The sequence below is a fragment of the Polypterus senegalus genome, chromosome 17 (genome assembly GCF_016835505.1).
Source record: "Polypterus senegalus isolate Bchr_013 chromosome 17, ASM1683550v1, whole genome shotgun sequence".
Lineage (NCBI taxonomy): Eukaryota > Metazoa > Chordata > Cladistia > Polypteriformes > Polypteridae > Polypterus > Polypterus senegalus.
This window is the reverse complement of record NC_053170.1, coordinates 91257879-91274590: the sequence shown is the minus strand read 5'-3', so window position 1 is coordinate 91274590 and position 16712 is coordinate 91257879. Positions and strand designations below refer to the sequence as shown.

General features: G+C 41.4%; 1 protein-coding gene across 1 annotated transcript in view; it reads left to right on the top strand.

Annotated features, from left to right (window-relative positions):
* Positions 1-2650: 2650 nt before the first annotated feature.
* The window catches only part of jmjd6 (jumonji domain containing 6, arginine demethylase and lysine hydroxylase), a 36719-nt gene continuing 22657 nt past the window's right edge, over positions 2651-16712 (top strand). The window contains exons 1-2 of the mRNA XM_039739978.1: positions 2651-3031; positions 10616-11004. Of these exons, the coding sequence (XP_039595912.1) occupies positions 2903-3031; positions 10616-11004 (518 nt within the window). The 5' untranslated portion in view covers positions 2651-2902. The remainder of the gene's footprint in view (positions 3032-10615; positions 11005-16712) is intronic.

Genomic DNA, 16712 nt, shown 5'->3' with positions numbered 1-16712 from the left:
AATTAAACAAGCTTTCTGACAATTCATTGTATCTTTAATGATCGCCCCCCACAATAAACTATACACTTTTGGATTAATTTGGCAAAATAAACAGACGTGAATCCTGACAAATGGATCTTGCAGAAACACCTTTCAACCTTGAGCATTCCAGAGAGCTGCAGGAGGGATTGGAAGTTGCACACAATTTTGCTTGTGAATGTTTGCAAGAAGCCAGCTTGACACATAACAGATATTATAATATTTGAGTATGGGGGTGGCCTTTTGAGAGTCGGGATCATGTGTGGGGTTTATAGCCCTAAAAGGAGGAAAGGCAAATCCCTTAAATTGGATAGATCCTGCATGGGTGGGCCCTTGCGAGGTTTTTGAGAGAGTGCCTGTGAGAATGTATACTGGGTGTAGCAGCCTTACCGTGGGAGGAGGGTTTATCTCCATCAGGACCGCCTAGCTCCTTACCTGGGTGGGGAGACATAATCAGGCAAATCAATTGAAGAAACACCTATGGGCTTTCTAACGTCTCGTCCTGATACTGTACGTCCTCAGACCTTAGCTGACCTTCTTACTATTGCGAAGTCCAGATCCTTGTCCCCATGTGTTTCAGTTCCCAGAAGAGCAACATGACAGTCTGGTCTGCCTGTCCGCTATGAAGATTTTGTACTAACTTGAAAGCAAAGGACTGGGGAGCAGGGGTAGGCGGGTCCAAGGAGTGAACTGATAGCGGTAAGACAGGCAAGTGAAGCGAGTGCTTTTTGAAGAACCTTTGGGAAGATGAAGGGAAGTGGGCAGACTCCGAAGCCAAGGGGAAATTATTTGGAGACAGTGTGGAAAAGTAACGGTTTTCCTCTGAGGGAGTCGGGGTATAAAGGAGTGAGATACTACATTTTTACAGTCTACGGTAAATTTGTTAGTTTAGCAGACGTTTCCTGTGGTCTAAACAACAGGAAAGTTTAGCGAGTACTTCGAGGTATTGTCTTGTTTGAAATAAAGATGTCCGATTCGAATTTATCAAAGTTTGTGTGCGTGTCGCGTTAATGTCATCCCATTTGCTTGCAGCAATCATATTTTAGAATAAACATGCTGAGCCTGTGATTGGCTCTCTCATTTTATGAATTATTTCATTATATTCAAAAAAGTAAGTTCTACTTTTTGCTTGCGTCTCTCTTTCTAGTTCTTTTGGATGGGAGCTGTTTTTTTTTCTCCTTTGTATTCATTTTGAAGTAAACGGTTTAAAAATACATTTTTTGAGCCATTTTAAGGTTCTGCTTTTTGAATATAAAGCTATATAAAAATAACTGAATTTAATTAAAATTAAGTCTAGAACGAATACATTTCACAGATTCTCTGGTTTTAAATGTAATATCCCTCTCAAACACCTTGTGATGGCGTTCACAAGGGGCTCAACAGGTTAATGAAGACGCAGACCCATGTGCAAATGTTAAAAACACGTGTTGCCATCACTTTTTAAACGTAGTGCCGGCGTGCGCATAGAGAGGAAATTATCAAATCTTTTCAGTGAATCATATTCAGTGGCGCGCAACGAGAGTGCCAGAGTGCATGCGCATACTTTGAGTTGTCATAAGCACGTTTCTTTTCGCCGGGGGTGTGTGTGTTTTAATTGCGCATGCGCAAGAACATCCTAAATCCTGTCTGGACTCATTTGATTCGCGAACGAGTCACTACTCGAGAACTAGAATAAAGGTTCTCGTTCATTTGTAAGTCTGTAATGAAAAATCTTGTTTTAATCATGTATCTTAAGTGCGTTGCCCTGTTTCCGTGCACAAAGTATGATAATGGAATATTGAATCCTGTCGCATCCCTGTAGCATTCCGGCTTGGATGAAACCTGGTGTCTAACGGGGGATGAATGTGTTGGGTTAGGGGGGTTTGGTGGGACACAAATAGGAATACGTCGTAGATATGATTGACTAGAAAAGAGGTGGTACCCTGAACAGAATTAGCTGGAAATGTAGGCGGGGATTTCTGGACGGTTCGGTGGAGACCGGGAAGGTGTGGGATATAAAGATTAGGTACAAGCGCAGCATAGGGAGAGAGTTTTCTTTTACTGCGTCTCACAGGCCCATAACGATGTGAGCTTTTATAGCTAAATGTAAATAGTTAAGAGTTCAGTTTCCTTCGTTTTTGTTTTACATTCGTGTATTCCTCATAAACTGCTACGGGTAAACTGTTCTGCAACCACATCTTTGCCCTGCAGTGTTTTCCTTTTCTAAAGTGTTACAGTGAGGCTGCTACAATACAATCAGAATATATATAAATTAATAAAAAAGTATTTATATACACAAATACAAAATAATGTACTAAGTATTGGAGTGTATGTTTTTGATGCGACTCCCCCTCATCCTCAGGAGACTTCTCATATACGCCAGACTAATGAATAAAACAAGTAAAAAGAATCAAGCCATTTAAACGTGTAGTTTGAACAAATAAAATCAGTAAAGTTAATCTAAATGCCCCTCACTACTTTCCAAGTGCTTCCGCTAGTCTTAACATGGCTCCAAGGGGTGGATTTTATCATGAGGAAGGCGGGATCTCGACGACATGCAGCGAATCACAAAGCAGCTACGTCGCACACGCACAAGTTTTACCAATCAGACGCCGGAAAAGAACACCATTCCTACATTTTCAGCAAATCGCCCTCCTTGTAGTCAAAGAAGGCGTTTTGTAGGTTGGTTGAGGTCGCATGTTGAGGCGTTTGTGAAAGCGTGTGAATTTTTGAGTAAAAAAAATATTGTTTCACTGCATTTCTTAACCTATGCAGCTTATGTTTTAGCCACAAACGCCAGTTTTTTATACATCCGGTAGTTTGTAAGCATTTAATGACTCCGTGTTTTGTTCGCCTTCACGTTTACAAACAGTTGTGATTGCCCTATCTGCGAAGTGACGGAGAAATGAACCATAAGAGTAAGAAGCGGATTAAAGAAGCAAAACGTAGTGCCAGACCCGAACTTAAGGATTCCGTGGACTGGACCAGACACGAGTACTACAGCAACTTCGACCTATCGCATCGGACCGTAAAGGTAACCCAAGCGCAGTTTTATCACACAGCAGGGCAGGTTAGAAGGTCTCAATAAGCTGGACCCCCAGAGTTGCACATTAAACCACATGCGAGTTTCTGCGGAGCTGGCCGGGCATTACAAAACAAGCAAAGTTACGGAGTGGATTCCGATTTGATGTGGCAGGGCGACGAGTCTGAACCGCCTTTGGAAGAACGTGAACGACACTACGCTTGGACCGATTTTGCACTTTTCCGTGTTCCACTAGAGGCGGTGCAGTAGAATTAAAACCGCGGAGGTGCATCGTGTTGATGAGACATGGTTACTTAGGTTTCATCTTCGTATGGGCAGTCGGTAATTTAAGCCAATGCTTTAAATAAGTTGTTTACTCTTGTAAATGCGTAGCTTGTCCTGAAATCGATTAAGGACGGGAGCATATTACACTTACAGGCGGCGCGTAATTCGGGAGATGCGACTTGCATGAGCCCTTTAACATTTTCCGTTATATAAACTTAATTCATGTGAAAAGCGGTAGGCTGGTGTTTTACTTGTTCTGGGAGATGAGTAGTAAAGAATATTTTGCATAGCACCTTTCGTTCTAATTGATGATAGGGAACTTGTTAAGAACGGTCTTTACATTTCATCGTTTTAAATTTGTCGTTATGGCATTTTCTAAAATAATCTTTTATTGATATACATAGCTATGCAGTCATTATTATGTTGTAGAAGTTTAATTCCAGGACTTTTAGGCATCAACAGGTTGCCGTTCACGGAGCTCCTCAGATAAATACTGGGTTTGTTTTCAGTGAGCAGTGACTGCACATGAGATCTGATATTTTCACGTATGTAAAATTATAAAGTTAGTATTTTGATTTGAAATGCTAAGAAATGAATACCATCCATTTTAAAGCTATGTTGAATAGTTTACTGGAATGTGATTGAATAACTCAAGTAATATACAAGGCGTGTTTTAATGGAAATGTTAGGTCATTTTGAACAGCAGAGCTTGCCTCTCCTCCAGACCTTCAAGGTCAGTGTAATGTTAGAATATCATCTCGATTTGAAGCCCTTTCTCTCCGATAAATTTTATCATAAGAAATCAGGTAACATTTGCAACACATCTAGAGGAGAACCAGAGAAGCCGACAAAAACTGAGAGTACCGACACTAGTTTGTTTCCAGTTCAGGAACTGCCGAACTGGACAATTTTACCGTTACATGTACATTGAATTGCTTAACAGATGCTTTTCTCCAGAGCGATATACAAAAGAGGTCAACATGATTGAGTAAACATCAGTCTGGGGGTCTATTTTGGGAGCAATTGTTACAGGGCAGAGTTACAAACTTGATCACAGATGAAGACCTCAGAACCAAATACAAGTGAGTTGCAGTTCCTCGGTTACAAAAACCTAACGGCTAATATCAGTCAGACGTTTACTGAACAGGAGAGTCTGCAATTGCTTCTTGAACACACTGAGGGAGTCAGTAGGTTAGATTGAGGTAGGCAGCTCGTCCCACCAAGAGGTACCCATGGAAAGAATCCTCATTGATATTTGCTGTCCCATAGAGGTGGCATCTTCATCAGCAGAGTGGAGTTGCCTAAAAGGAGCAGAGGGCTTCCAGAGTGTCTCCATACGTGTAGGTGCTGACTTGTTTACTCAGTAGGCAAGCATTGAGTATTTGAACTTAATATGTGCAGCTACAGGGAGCCAATGCAGTGATCTAAGAAGAGGAGACACATGTGGACATGCGCCCGCCTTGGCCAATTCAACGCCAGATGTGCTGCTGCATTTTGAATCGTCTGCTGTGGCTTTGTGACACACACCGGTGCCTCTGCCAGAAAAACGTTGAAGTAGTCCAGACATGACAAGTCCGAAGCCTGGACCAGGAGCTGTCTTATGAGTTATCTTAATTTTATATTATGTGGATTATTCCACACCGCAACAATGAATGCATTAATGTGGAGTTGTTCAGTTGGAGATGGATATGGGATGAAGCATTTTGGAAGATGTTACCTGCTGATACTAATATGAAAGCAACTGGCTCCTCCATTTTCATGAAGTTCTTTGAAAACAACCATTCGAGCAGTCAGCCTTTCTGGCTTCTACATAGTGATGATATGAAACAATTTATAGAAACCATAGTCCACCAGAGGAAACTTACTTATTTAAACAGTAATACAGAATGTAAAATAATCCAATTAACACAAAGTGCAAACTGTTAGATAAGTTCCAGACCCTGCAGTGTATGCACAATATACTCAGTTAAAGAAATATTATTCCAGTTTCATTTACCGTATCAGGCTGATTTCAAGAAGAAAGTGTACATCGCATGATCATGCAAATTGAGAAGTACAATAAAATGAACAATGCCCAAGTGAATTAAGTTTAACACGTAACTTGAATAGCTTGAATCTACACTTGAAAGGTTTTTACTGCAAGTATAAAAAAAATTAACTTTACAGATCAAGCACTGTTAATACAAAACTGCTATACTGTATTAGAAAATAAATACAAAAATAACAGTGCAGCATAAGTGGGTTAGAATGTATATGGAAGGAAGCTTATTTGGTCATTTTGGGTTAAAGCTTTCAAAGCTAGCACTTTAGGACAATATGGCGTTGTTACTGTCTCATTATCTCAAAGAATATTTGGAAATGTTTAAAAGTTTTTCACGTAGTTAGCAAAAGCTGTAGATTTGTGTCTGGATGGGAGAACCCTAGGAACAAATCTAATAAGGGAGAGCAAGAGACGTGGGGCAGCAAAGCACCTCTAATCACCTTCATTTTGATTTTTAAATAAAAATTAGGATCATTTAAGTTCGAATACAATGATCACCTGTGGGCTTTATTGTTGGGATTTTTGTCACGTGAAAACGCTAACTGTATATTTCAGGATTGCTCAAAAGAGAATTATGCATAACTGCAGGATTTTCTATAAAATCGATATTTTTCCTAATTATTTCATTATAAGCAGAAGAATAGGACAAACTCGATTCAAGGTTTATTATGTGCCTCGTTCGACACAGTGGACTCGTGCCCCAGCTTTGCTGCTGCGCACCCCTCCATAGGTTTGTGCATCACGTCCTGCACGTAGAGAGCTGTAGCGCTGCACCTCCGCGGAGCTCCGCTAGAGGCCGCTGTCTTCTGTACTTACACAATTTTTATTCTTAGTATGTCCGTTTTGTTCAAGCTCGCTATTGAAATAACAAAGTATCTACTAAAGATGGATGGATGCTTTGCGAGGTAGAGCTTCAAGAGAACCTTTCAGATCGTGTCGTTTCCATCAGGACCATAAACCTGTTTTATTTTTAAAATTTTAAAGAGTGAAGCTACCAGGACCTCTTTGTTAAGAGATTTGTTTTAAATTTTAGGGCATTTAGAAAGTTGTACTTTTTGTGGTTACACCCGTTTAATATTATAGATACAGTAGATACACTGAAAATTTCTCAAGCATATATTTAAAAAATAAAACTAAACAAAGTTTCAGGTATAATTTTTTTAGAAGTTGTGTAAAGCCATGGACCAACCTACCATCAGAGTATTGTGGGTTTGTGCACAGGGGCCTCGCAGTCCTCAACCTTTGCAATGAAATCACCAAGGGGGACACACCCAACCCCGCTCAATGAAATTAAATGGCTTGGGTGATCTGTATGACAAAAATCACCAAGTGGGAACTCGATTAAATTATCTGGAGTCCGAAATCACAGAGGGTGTGAAACAGCCGCCCGCTGAATGAAAGGATCTGGTGCCCAATGTGGCTAAACCACCAAGAGAGAATGACACTTAAGTCTCTGCTGGAGTAGAGTCTCCGTCAAGGTGTTCATTTACTGCATTGTCTAAAGTATAGGGTGGTCCAGATCTAATTATGCAATTTTCATTACGCTTTAACTTATTAAGTTTATTACTTAAAAAATCACCCGAAAAATCTCGGGCCATCGAGAAGTGTGCGAGCTGACAACATGAAGAATCTGAATTCGCGCCGAACTGGAATTGTCCCCGCATAAATCAAAGTCATCCCGACAATCTGGATCTGCATAATTAGATCTGGACCACCCTGTATGTGTAGCTAAGGAGCTGTATTCATTAAGTCACCAAGGGTCCTGTGATGGTCTTAAACTGGAATTGCTCAAAGCATATTTGTTTAAGTAATACATGCTTCATTGTTATATCTGAAGAACTATAATCTGCCACGCTACTTCATGGGTCTTTAGTTGCACCAGTTTTTTTTTTTTTTATCTATTTATAATTGTTAATAAGTGTGAGAATCTAAACACTTTTCAGTTAGCATCTATGTTTCATCACCAGAAATGGGCATTTTGCTGTCCTGTAATGGTTAATTGCTTTGAAACACAAAACAATGACTGAAACCATATTTCCTATCAGTAGCTTCCCATATACAGAATAGATAGATAGTATCTATCTATCTATCTATCTATCTATCTATCTATCTATCTATCTATCTATCTATCTATCTATCTATCTATCTATTCATTAGCATTACTGGCAGTACATTATGTAATCCTGTGAAAGGTGGGCTAGGCTTTCATCTCCTGCCGCCCAGTATTAAAATAAGCTGTTTATGTGGATTGTCTATGGGAGAAGGACATGCGGGATGACTTGACTTAGATCAGCTTTGAGGAGAACGGGCCAGCTTGCCAATTCAATTCTCCTCGGTTGTCCAAATTGACACGAAGCAAACTTTTAAAGGTCCTTAAGGTCCTGCTCTCTACTGCACAAACTGGTCATTTATTCCAGTGTAGGTGATCCTACCATCACAACTTCAGATGCTGTGAGGAATCCTGGCAACACTGTTTTTTGATTCCTCCCAATATTCAGAGGCATTTGGGACATTTGGTTTGTAAGACAGAAGTTTCCTACTTCCGTCCGGCAGCATTTTCCATGTCCACTTGTTACTATCTTTTACATGTCCATACTTTTATCACATCCCATAGTGACTTCAGTACCACCCAAGCTGTGTTACGTTGCTGCTAGAGTCCTCTTCCACACATAATGCCTGTTCTCTTCAGCCTTCACTGGCTTTCTGTGTTTTCCAGGAATGAGTTTAAAATCATGTTGCTAGCCCTTTAAATGGCTTTTTGTTTAACCACAGTTGTAACTACCCATGCCACTACAGTCCTGACTGCCCACTCGGTCCATTGATGGTGGCTGTCTTGTTGTGCCCCATAGTAACCAATGGGCCGTTTTCAGCTCTATTGCTCCCAGACTTTGAAATGGCCTCCGTAAACTAATTAGTTCTACTGAGGTGAAAAATGAAACTTGAAACACATCTGTTCAGCATGACCGTTAGTGAACGCTGGTCTTCTTACCCTTTCTCTCAGTTCTCCTCCTGATGTTCAAGTCCATTTTATGGTATTCTATATCACAAACTGTATTTATTTTATTTTTTCATTGTCTTCTAGAACGGAGTGGTTGCTCTGAGGCTAGGGATCTACACTGGCAATTGGAAGGTTGCTGGTTCGAATCTCATAAACGCCAAAAGGGATTCTGCTCCGTTGGGCCCTTGAGCGAGGCCTTTAAACTGCAATTGCTCCATCGTGGGTATGACGTTAATCTCCATCCAGCCCTGCATGTAGGCCCTCCAGCCTGCAGAGAAAAACTTGAGATGCTTAAGTCTCTGCTGGAGTAGAGTCACCGTCAAGGTGTTCATTTGCTGCATTGTCTAAAGTGTAGGGTGGTCCAGATCTAATTATGCAGTTTTCATTACGCTATAACTTATTAAGTTTATTACTTAAAAAAAATCACCAGAAAAATCCCGGGCCATCGAGAAGTGTGCGAACTGACAACATGAAGAATCGTCTTCGTGCCGAACTGGAATTGGCCCCGCATAAATCAAAGTCATCCAGACAATCTGGATCTGCATAATTAGATCTGGACCACCCTGTATGTGTAGCTAAGGAGCTATATTCATTAAGTCACCAAGGGTCCTGTGGGGGTTGGTGGCAGAATTGGCACTCCAGTCACCATAAAAAACCTCCCACTGGTTCCACTCCATCTGAACTTGTGTGGTGCTGAGGTGTCACCCATTGTATAGCTGCACTCGGGTCCTAATCTGGGATCCTGAGTTGGATTGTCGTGTGGTGGGTGCGGCAATGCGCTGTATCTGCGCGTGCTTCTAACCACTCCCTCTTTTCTAGAACTGTATATTTAATTACTGTTTATTTCATCTTTTATTTGAGCTTTGAAAATGTTGATACCGGTCGGCTTGATAGTGCGGCGGCTAGTGCTGCTGAGTCAGGGTCATGGCGTCCTTTATTTGAGTCCAGCGTCTGGAAGTTGTCCATGTGGACTGTTCATGTTCTTTTCGTGCTCTTGAACTTTTTCCCACTTCCCATATTTTGGCCTTTAACCTGAAAATTTCTCTAGGGATGCTGTACAATGGCTGTGATCCTGCACTCTGACTCTCAAAAGGTCATGCGTAAAGATGTTTTCCACTCTGGGATTAATAAAGTATGTCAAATCAAAATCAAATCCCCAAAGACGTGCAGTTTAATTTGATTGCCAGTTACAATTTGGGCCCTAGCATGAACGTGATAAACCTGTGTGAGTTATGGCCGGGCTGCCTCCGTATTTGAAAGGACTGGGAGAAAGAGAGGGAGAGCAAGCAAGCAAGCAAGTACGGGGCATTATCTCCTGCGGATTGCTAGATGGCAGCACCACAGCAAGGCATCATGGGAAATGGAGTTCTTTGACTCTGCCTTGTTGGGAGCCTCCAGGGGGTGCTGCGGTGACTGGGGAGCCCAACTTTGTGGGGTTCCAGCCTTACCCAGCGTTGCTTCTAGGCCAAACCTTTGGGACACAAGAAGTACGCACGGGGATTATTTAAAAGGAGCTGCCGGCCACAACTCTGAAAATCCGAGACAGGTGACAAAGCTTGCCTGGGAGGTGTAGAGGAGGAGAAATGAAAGAAAGAGAAAGTGGAAAGATTTGTGTTTATTGCATTTTTGGAACCTTTTGTGGAAGAGAGAGCAATTGGGAGCATGCGCCGATAAAGCGCTGCTGCACCCACAACACAACAGACTACCTGGGATGGGACCCTGGTGCAGCAGGTGACATCTCGGCACCACACTGGACCAGTGGGAGGTTGTGTGAAAGTAAATCCTCTTTATTTTAACTGGACTTGCGTCTGTGGGGTTGGGTAATCTCTGGTGCCCTCTAATGTCCACACCTGGCACCCTGTCCAGTGCAGTTTTTTGCCTTATGCCCATTGTAGGACATATAATGTCTAGCATAATGACCCTGTTTTGAATTAAGTGGGCTTCAGAATGATCGACTGACAGTTTTGTTGCTACTTGCCAAGCAGGGATGTTCAGTGCGCTAGCTTAGTGCTTCTAAACATTTCTGAAGAGCCTTCCATTTGGGGAGAATTCTATAGAAGCGAAATGTATTATTTATTATTGTGTTTATTGATTCATGATAATACGGAGCAGGTTGATGGCTTTCCGCTAACTGTAGACAAGTTTGACTTTTTTAACACTGGTCTTTTCCTGCTGTACCCTTTTGAATATTTGTGAAATGCTTTGGATGGTTTAGGGTAGAGGTGGATGTAATATAAGAAAAAATTAATTATTATTGTGTTTATTGATTCAGGATAATGTGGAGCGAGTGGATGGCCTTCAGCTCACCATAGAAGAGTTTGTTGAGCGCTTTGAAAAACCGTATAAACCCGTGGTGCTGCTTAACTGTCAGGATAACTGGCCAGCTCTGGAGAAGTGGACACTGGAGAGACTCAAGCGCAAGTATCGCAACCAGAAATTCAAGTGTGGGGAGGACAACGATGGGTACTCTGTAAAGATGAAAATGAAGTACTATGTAGAGTACATGGAGACGACTCATGACGACAGCCCCCTCTACATCTTTGACAGTAGTTACGGTGAGCACGCCAAGCGCAGGAAACTGCTGGAGGATTATGAGGTGCCCATTTTCTTCAGGGATGACCTCTTTCAGTTTGCTGGTGAGAAGCGCAGACCGCCATACAGGTACAGTACTGGGGAGTCGGGGCTGCTTGATGGTTTTTTTTGTATGGTTTTAAGAAATTCATTTTTTGTTATGGTTGCTGGCATTTTTAAAACATCGTCTTTGTGTAGTTTTCAGCAGGGCTGTGGAGTCCGAGTCGGAGACAATTTTGGGTACCTGGAGTCAGGGGTCGGAGTCAGCTAAAATGTACCAACTCCGACTCCTAATAATTTTAAATTATAATGAAAAAAAAAATAAAGCAAGTTCACATGTCCCATGTCATAAACAATAGTCCTAATTAAGTACTTCTCTGATGTAAGAATAAAGCCCAGAGCATAGTTGTGTTACTACTAGTGTGAAGTTCAACGGAGTTATTATACAACCGGACATTCACATATTGTAATCTGGATTATGGTACATTACAAAAAGTGTTTATATTTTATTTCAAATATAATGTGTTTAAGAAGTTCATGTGAGTGTAAACAAGTGTAATGATGTAGGTGGAGGGGTGTGCTATGGCCTGATGCGTGTTCAGGGGTTCTCGTGTTTTGTTTAAACTGGCCAATATGGTAGAGAGTCCGCTTCCTAGCCAGTAGTTCTGTGGTTAAAGGATGACGTGTGTGTTGCCTTCCTTCAATCAACATGGAAAATATATTAGTATATTAAATACAGATGAGTCAGAGTTGGGGAGTCGGAGTCAGAAGTACAAGAAACTAAGGAGTCGGAGTCGAATGATTTTTTTTTGTGTGTTTTGTGATCAGCTTTTTTACTTTCTCATATACGAAGTATAGCGAAAGTATTGTAATCGTACAAAGATTCGATGTCGAGATTTTGATGAATCTCAACGTTTTAGACCTCTCTGACTTTCTCGTGTACGGATAGTATTGTAATCCTACAAAAAAGTCCTTTTTGAGATTTTGACTCCCCGAGTCTGAAAATACCATTTTTGGAATTCTGTCTGTGTGTGTTTGTGTGTAAACACGATAACTTGAGTACGTATGCATACAAGTATTAGGTACAAAGTGTAGATTTCTATCAACTTTTGGGTGATTTTCGTTAACCGGAAGTGCTATTTTACCTTTTATTCAGCTGCACAGTCTGATTTATTCAACTTTACTTTAATAATATATTGAACAATTATTATAAATTTGATTTGTTGTTGTTGGTTCTTTAATGTACATAATTGAAAAATTATAATCCTTGTCTTGTGGTTTACTCCTCAAATATCCATCCCAATATCTGAGTATACGAGAAAGTCGAGGGGAGACCACTCCCGATTTTTTGCTTTGCGCCTTCTCCCACCTTAACTTTTTGTCTATGGGGGAGGAACAAAAGCTTCAGACTAGTCAAAAATTTTGATCTCCTGTTTTCGACGGATCTTGACGTTTTAGGATCCCCTGATACCGAAAACATCGATATCTTAAAGATGAGTGCGTGTCTGTGTGCCATAAAATATCAAACTCTAAATGTAAGCCTGTTATGAGATGACGATGTGCTGATTCATTTTTTTGTGTGAAATCGTGCAAGAGAAAGAGGCAGTCTAGAGGAACCTTCGAATACCGTAATTCTGCAATTAACTAGGAATTCTTCTGAATACCGTAATTCTGCAATTAACTAGGAATTCTTCTGGTCAATTGCTATCGTAATGACCAATTTTATGATCAGAAAGATCAGCATCAAAGTGGTAAATAATTACTAAAATGTTAGAGAATAGTTTGGGTAACTTGGTTCCGATGGTGTAAAGCCAACTGACGCTCGCATCCAAATTTTTTTCCATAGAATTAAAATGAAATAATCAAAAATAAATGTATAGGTAAAGTGCCCTCCGTAATGTTGGGGAGAAAGACACATTTTTCCTTGATTTACCCTTCTGCTCCACATTTAAAATTACAAATCAAATGATTCAGACATGATTAAAGGACATATTGCAGAATTTAACTGAAGAGTTTTTGCATACATTTCAGGCTAACCATGTAGAAGTTACAGCACTATATATATTTAAACAGCACTGTAAATGAATAAAATAAACCCCATTATGTTACTCCCTTCCTAAACTTTAGTATCAACAACAGATTCAAATGTTAAACTACAGACACTTTCATACCTTTGTTTTTTTTCTGTGTCATTTCTGCAGCTGCATAACACAGCTTATCCACCGCATGCCAATGACATTTCTATTCTGTGGTTCCTGTAAGACATAAAAAAGAAAAAAGTGACATACTGCATATGTAGATGAATGAAAACACAGCTTTGTACATATATACAGTGCATCCGGAAAGTATTCACAGCGCATCACTTTTTCCACATTTTGTCACAGCCTTATTCCAAAATGGATTAAATTCACTTTTTTCCTCAGAATTCTACACACAACACCCCATAATGACAACGTGAAAAAAGTTTACTTGAGGTTTTTGCAAATTTATTAAAAATAAAAAAACTGAGAAATCACATGTCCATAAGTATTCACAGCCTTTGCTCAATACTTTGTCGATGCACCTTTGTCAGCAATTACAGCCTCAAGACTTTTTGAATATGATGCCACAAGCTTGGCACACCTATCCTTGGCCAGTTTCGCCCATTCCTCTTTGCAGCACCTCTTGAGCTCCATCAGGTTGGATGGGAGGTGTCGGTGCACAGCCATTTTAAGATCTCTCCAGAGATGTTCAATCGGATTCAAGTCTGGGCTCTGGCTGGGCCACTCAAGGACATTCACAGAGTTGTCATGAAGCCACTCCTTTGATATCTTGGCTGTGTGCTTAGGGTCGTTGTCCTGCTGAAAGATGAACCGTCGCTCCAGTCTGAGGTCAAGAGCGCTCTGGAGCAGGTTTTCATCCAGGATGTCTCTGTACATTGCTGCAGTCATCTTTCCCTTTATCCTGACTAGTCTTTCAGTTTCATCCCCACAGCATGATGCTGCCACCACCATGCTTCACGGTAGGGATGGTATTGGCCTGGTGATGAGCGGCGTCTTGTTTCCTCCAAACGTGACGCCTGGCATTCACACCAAAGAGTTCAATCTTTGTCTCATCAGACCAGAGAATTTTGTTTCTCATGGTCTGAGAGTCCTTCAGGTGCCTTTTGGCAAACTCCAGGCAGGCTGCCATCAATGTTCCCTCTAAGCTGAGCGCGTGAGCGATCGCTCACACGAATTCAGAGCGTCGCTCATACTTCCCGCACGATCGCCCATTCTGACGCCGTTGCTCGTACTTATCGCGAAAATTGGTGCTCATAAATTTTTGGCTTAAACAAAATGTCGCTCATAAACAATGTTTTTTGCTCACTATATGCTACTCCTTAGAGGGAACATTAGCTGCCATGTGTCTTTTACTAAGGAGTGGCTTCCGTCTGGCCACTCTACCATACAGGCCTGATTGGTGGATTGCTGCAGAGATGGTTGTTCTTCTGGAAGGTTCTCCTCTCAGTTTTCTTTGCAAGTTAAACCTGTTATTTAATTCCGTGGCGCTCATTCTGCCATGGCAGACATTTCCAAAACTGTTTCTTTTTTAAGAGCACGGTCGGTCAAAATGTTTTGTGGACCTGAGCAGATCGACATTACTGAGGCCTTCACCGTTCTTTATTTTCAGTTTTTTTCAGTGGTTTATGTGTTGGTACATTTTGTGTCTTAATTATTGTTTGGTGGCTAATTAAGGAAAAAAAAAGAAATAATTAAGGGGCCTGAGTCTTAAGTTGTGCATCAATTAAAATTAAGGCAAAGAGTTAATTAGCGCAAAATCTGGCCACTAATTAAGAAACAGGTTAGAATGAAAACCTGCAGCCACAGTAGCTCTCCAGGACTGGAGTTGGAGACCCCTGGTTTAGAGCAAAAGCTAACATTACTTTCTTTCATTCTTAGTTAGATCAAATGAACTTTAATGAACCCAAAAGGGACATTTACAGTTAAATTACTCAAAATAGGGCGGCACGGTGACGGAGTGGGTAGCGCTGCTGCCTCGCAGTTAGGAGACCTGTGGGTTCGCTTCCTGGGTCCTCCCTGCGTGGAGTTTGCATGTTCTCCCCGTGTCTGCGTTGGTTTCTTTCCACAGTCCAAAGACATGCAGGTTAAGTGCATTGGCGATTCTAAATTGTCCCTAGTGTGTGCTTGGTGTGTGGGTGTGTGTGCCCTGCGGTGGGCTGGCACCCTGGCTGGGGTTTTTTTCCTGCCTTGTGCCCGGTGTTGGCTGGGATTGGCTCCAGCAGACCCCCGTGACCCTGTAGTAAGGATATAGCGGGTTGGATGATGGATGGATTACTCAAAATATTGTGCATAAGGAAGTATTTTGTGCTTGAATTAAATTTTTTTCCAGTAAGGAGTTACGGAAGTATTTCGGTGTACAAGTTTCACGTATACTGTACATTGAAGCATGTGTGTGCAAAAGCCATGTGGGTATCGTGCACAGCTTGGTGGGCTCACATCCAATATCCCCCTTTGCACAGACTGCAGGATTTGCTGTTACAACAACAACAACAACAACAACATTTATTTATATAGTACATTTTCATACAAACAGTAGGTCAAAGTGCTTTACATAATAAAGAATAGAAAAATAAAAGACACAATAAGAAAACAAAATAAATCAACATTAATTAACATCGAATAAGAGTAAGGTTCAATGGCCAGGGGGGACAGAAAAAACAAAAAAACTCCAGATGGCTGGAGAAAAAATAAAATCTGTAGGGATTCCAGACCATGAGACCACCCAGTCCCCTCTGGGCATTCTACCTAACATCAATGAAACAGTCCTCTTTGGATTTAGGGTTTTCGCGGAAGTGCTTGAAGAAGATGGTCACGTAGAGTTCTGCCTTTTAATCCATCCATCATTGTTACAGCTAGCTAAACTAATTTTGCTGAATTTTAATGTATTGTGGTGTTAGTTTGAGCAAAACGAGGTCATTGTATGTGGTGTGGCGGATGGCTGGGGCTCACGCTCTGAGAGTAGAAGAACTGGGAGAGGAGCCATATCTCCTCCAGAACACAAGAGGGCAGCTGCCTTGGTGGGTGTTGGGACCACGGGAACAGAGCTTGGAAGCTCAACCCTGTTGGGCCCCATGTTATGGTTCCGGATCCATGGACTGTAACACTTCCGCCACACCAGAAAGTGCTGCCGGAATAGGAACCAGATACACCCGGAGTGCTTCCGGGTGCCCACACCAGGAAGTGCTGCAGGAAGACTCATCAACGAGCACCTGGAGCACAATCTGGGTACATTGTAAAAGGGGCCGCCTCACTCCATTACTCGGTGAGCCGGAGTCGGGAGGCAGAGGACAGAGCTTGCTAGGAGAGGAGTGGAGGCGGCAGAAGAGAAAAGAAGGGACTGAGCAGTATCGTAGGTGATCTGTACACTGAAAGGAAGAGAAGAAAATAAAACCGTGTGTGTTTTGGGACTTGTGTCTGCGCGTGTCTGTCTGTGATCTGGGCTCATCTTTCCACTGTGGCTGTTTTGTTTTAGTTTAAATTAATTGTAACGTGTTCACATTCTGAAACTTCACCCTTAGGGGTTTTGAGGAAAAGATTCATTCTTAAAGGAGGGGTGGCTGGATGCAGAGTATTTTGGATGAATTTCAATCTAATTCTTTAGAACGGAATTCCATCTTGTGATAGTTTGTGTATTTTCGGGCCTTCTGTGGGTTTAGATCTGACGATTTTTTTTTTTATCTGTATGGTCGATTCTGAGAGTTGCTGAACTGACCACATTTTCTTCTTTCTGTTTAAATATCAGAGTTCCTTTTTTTT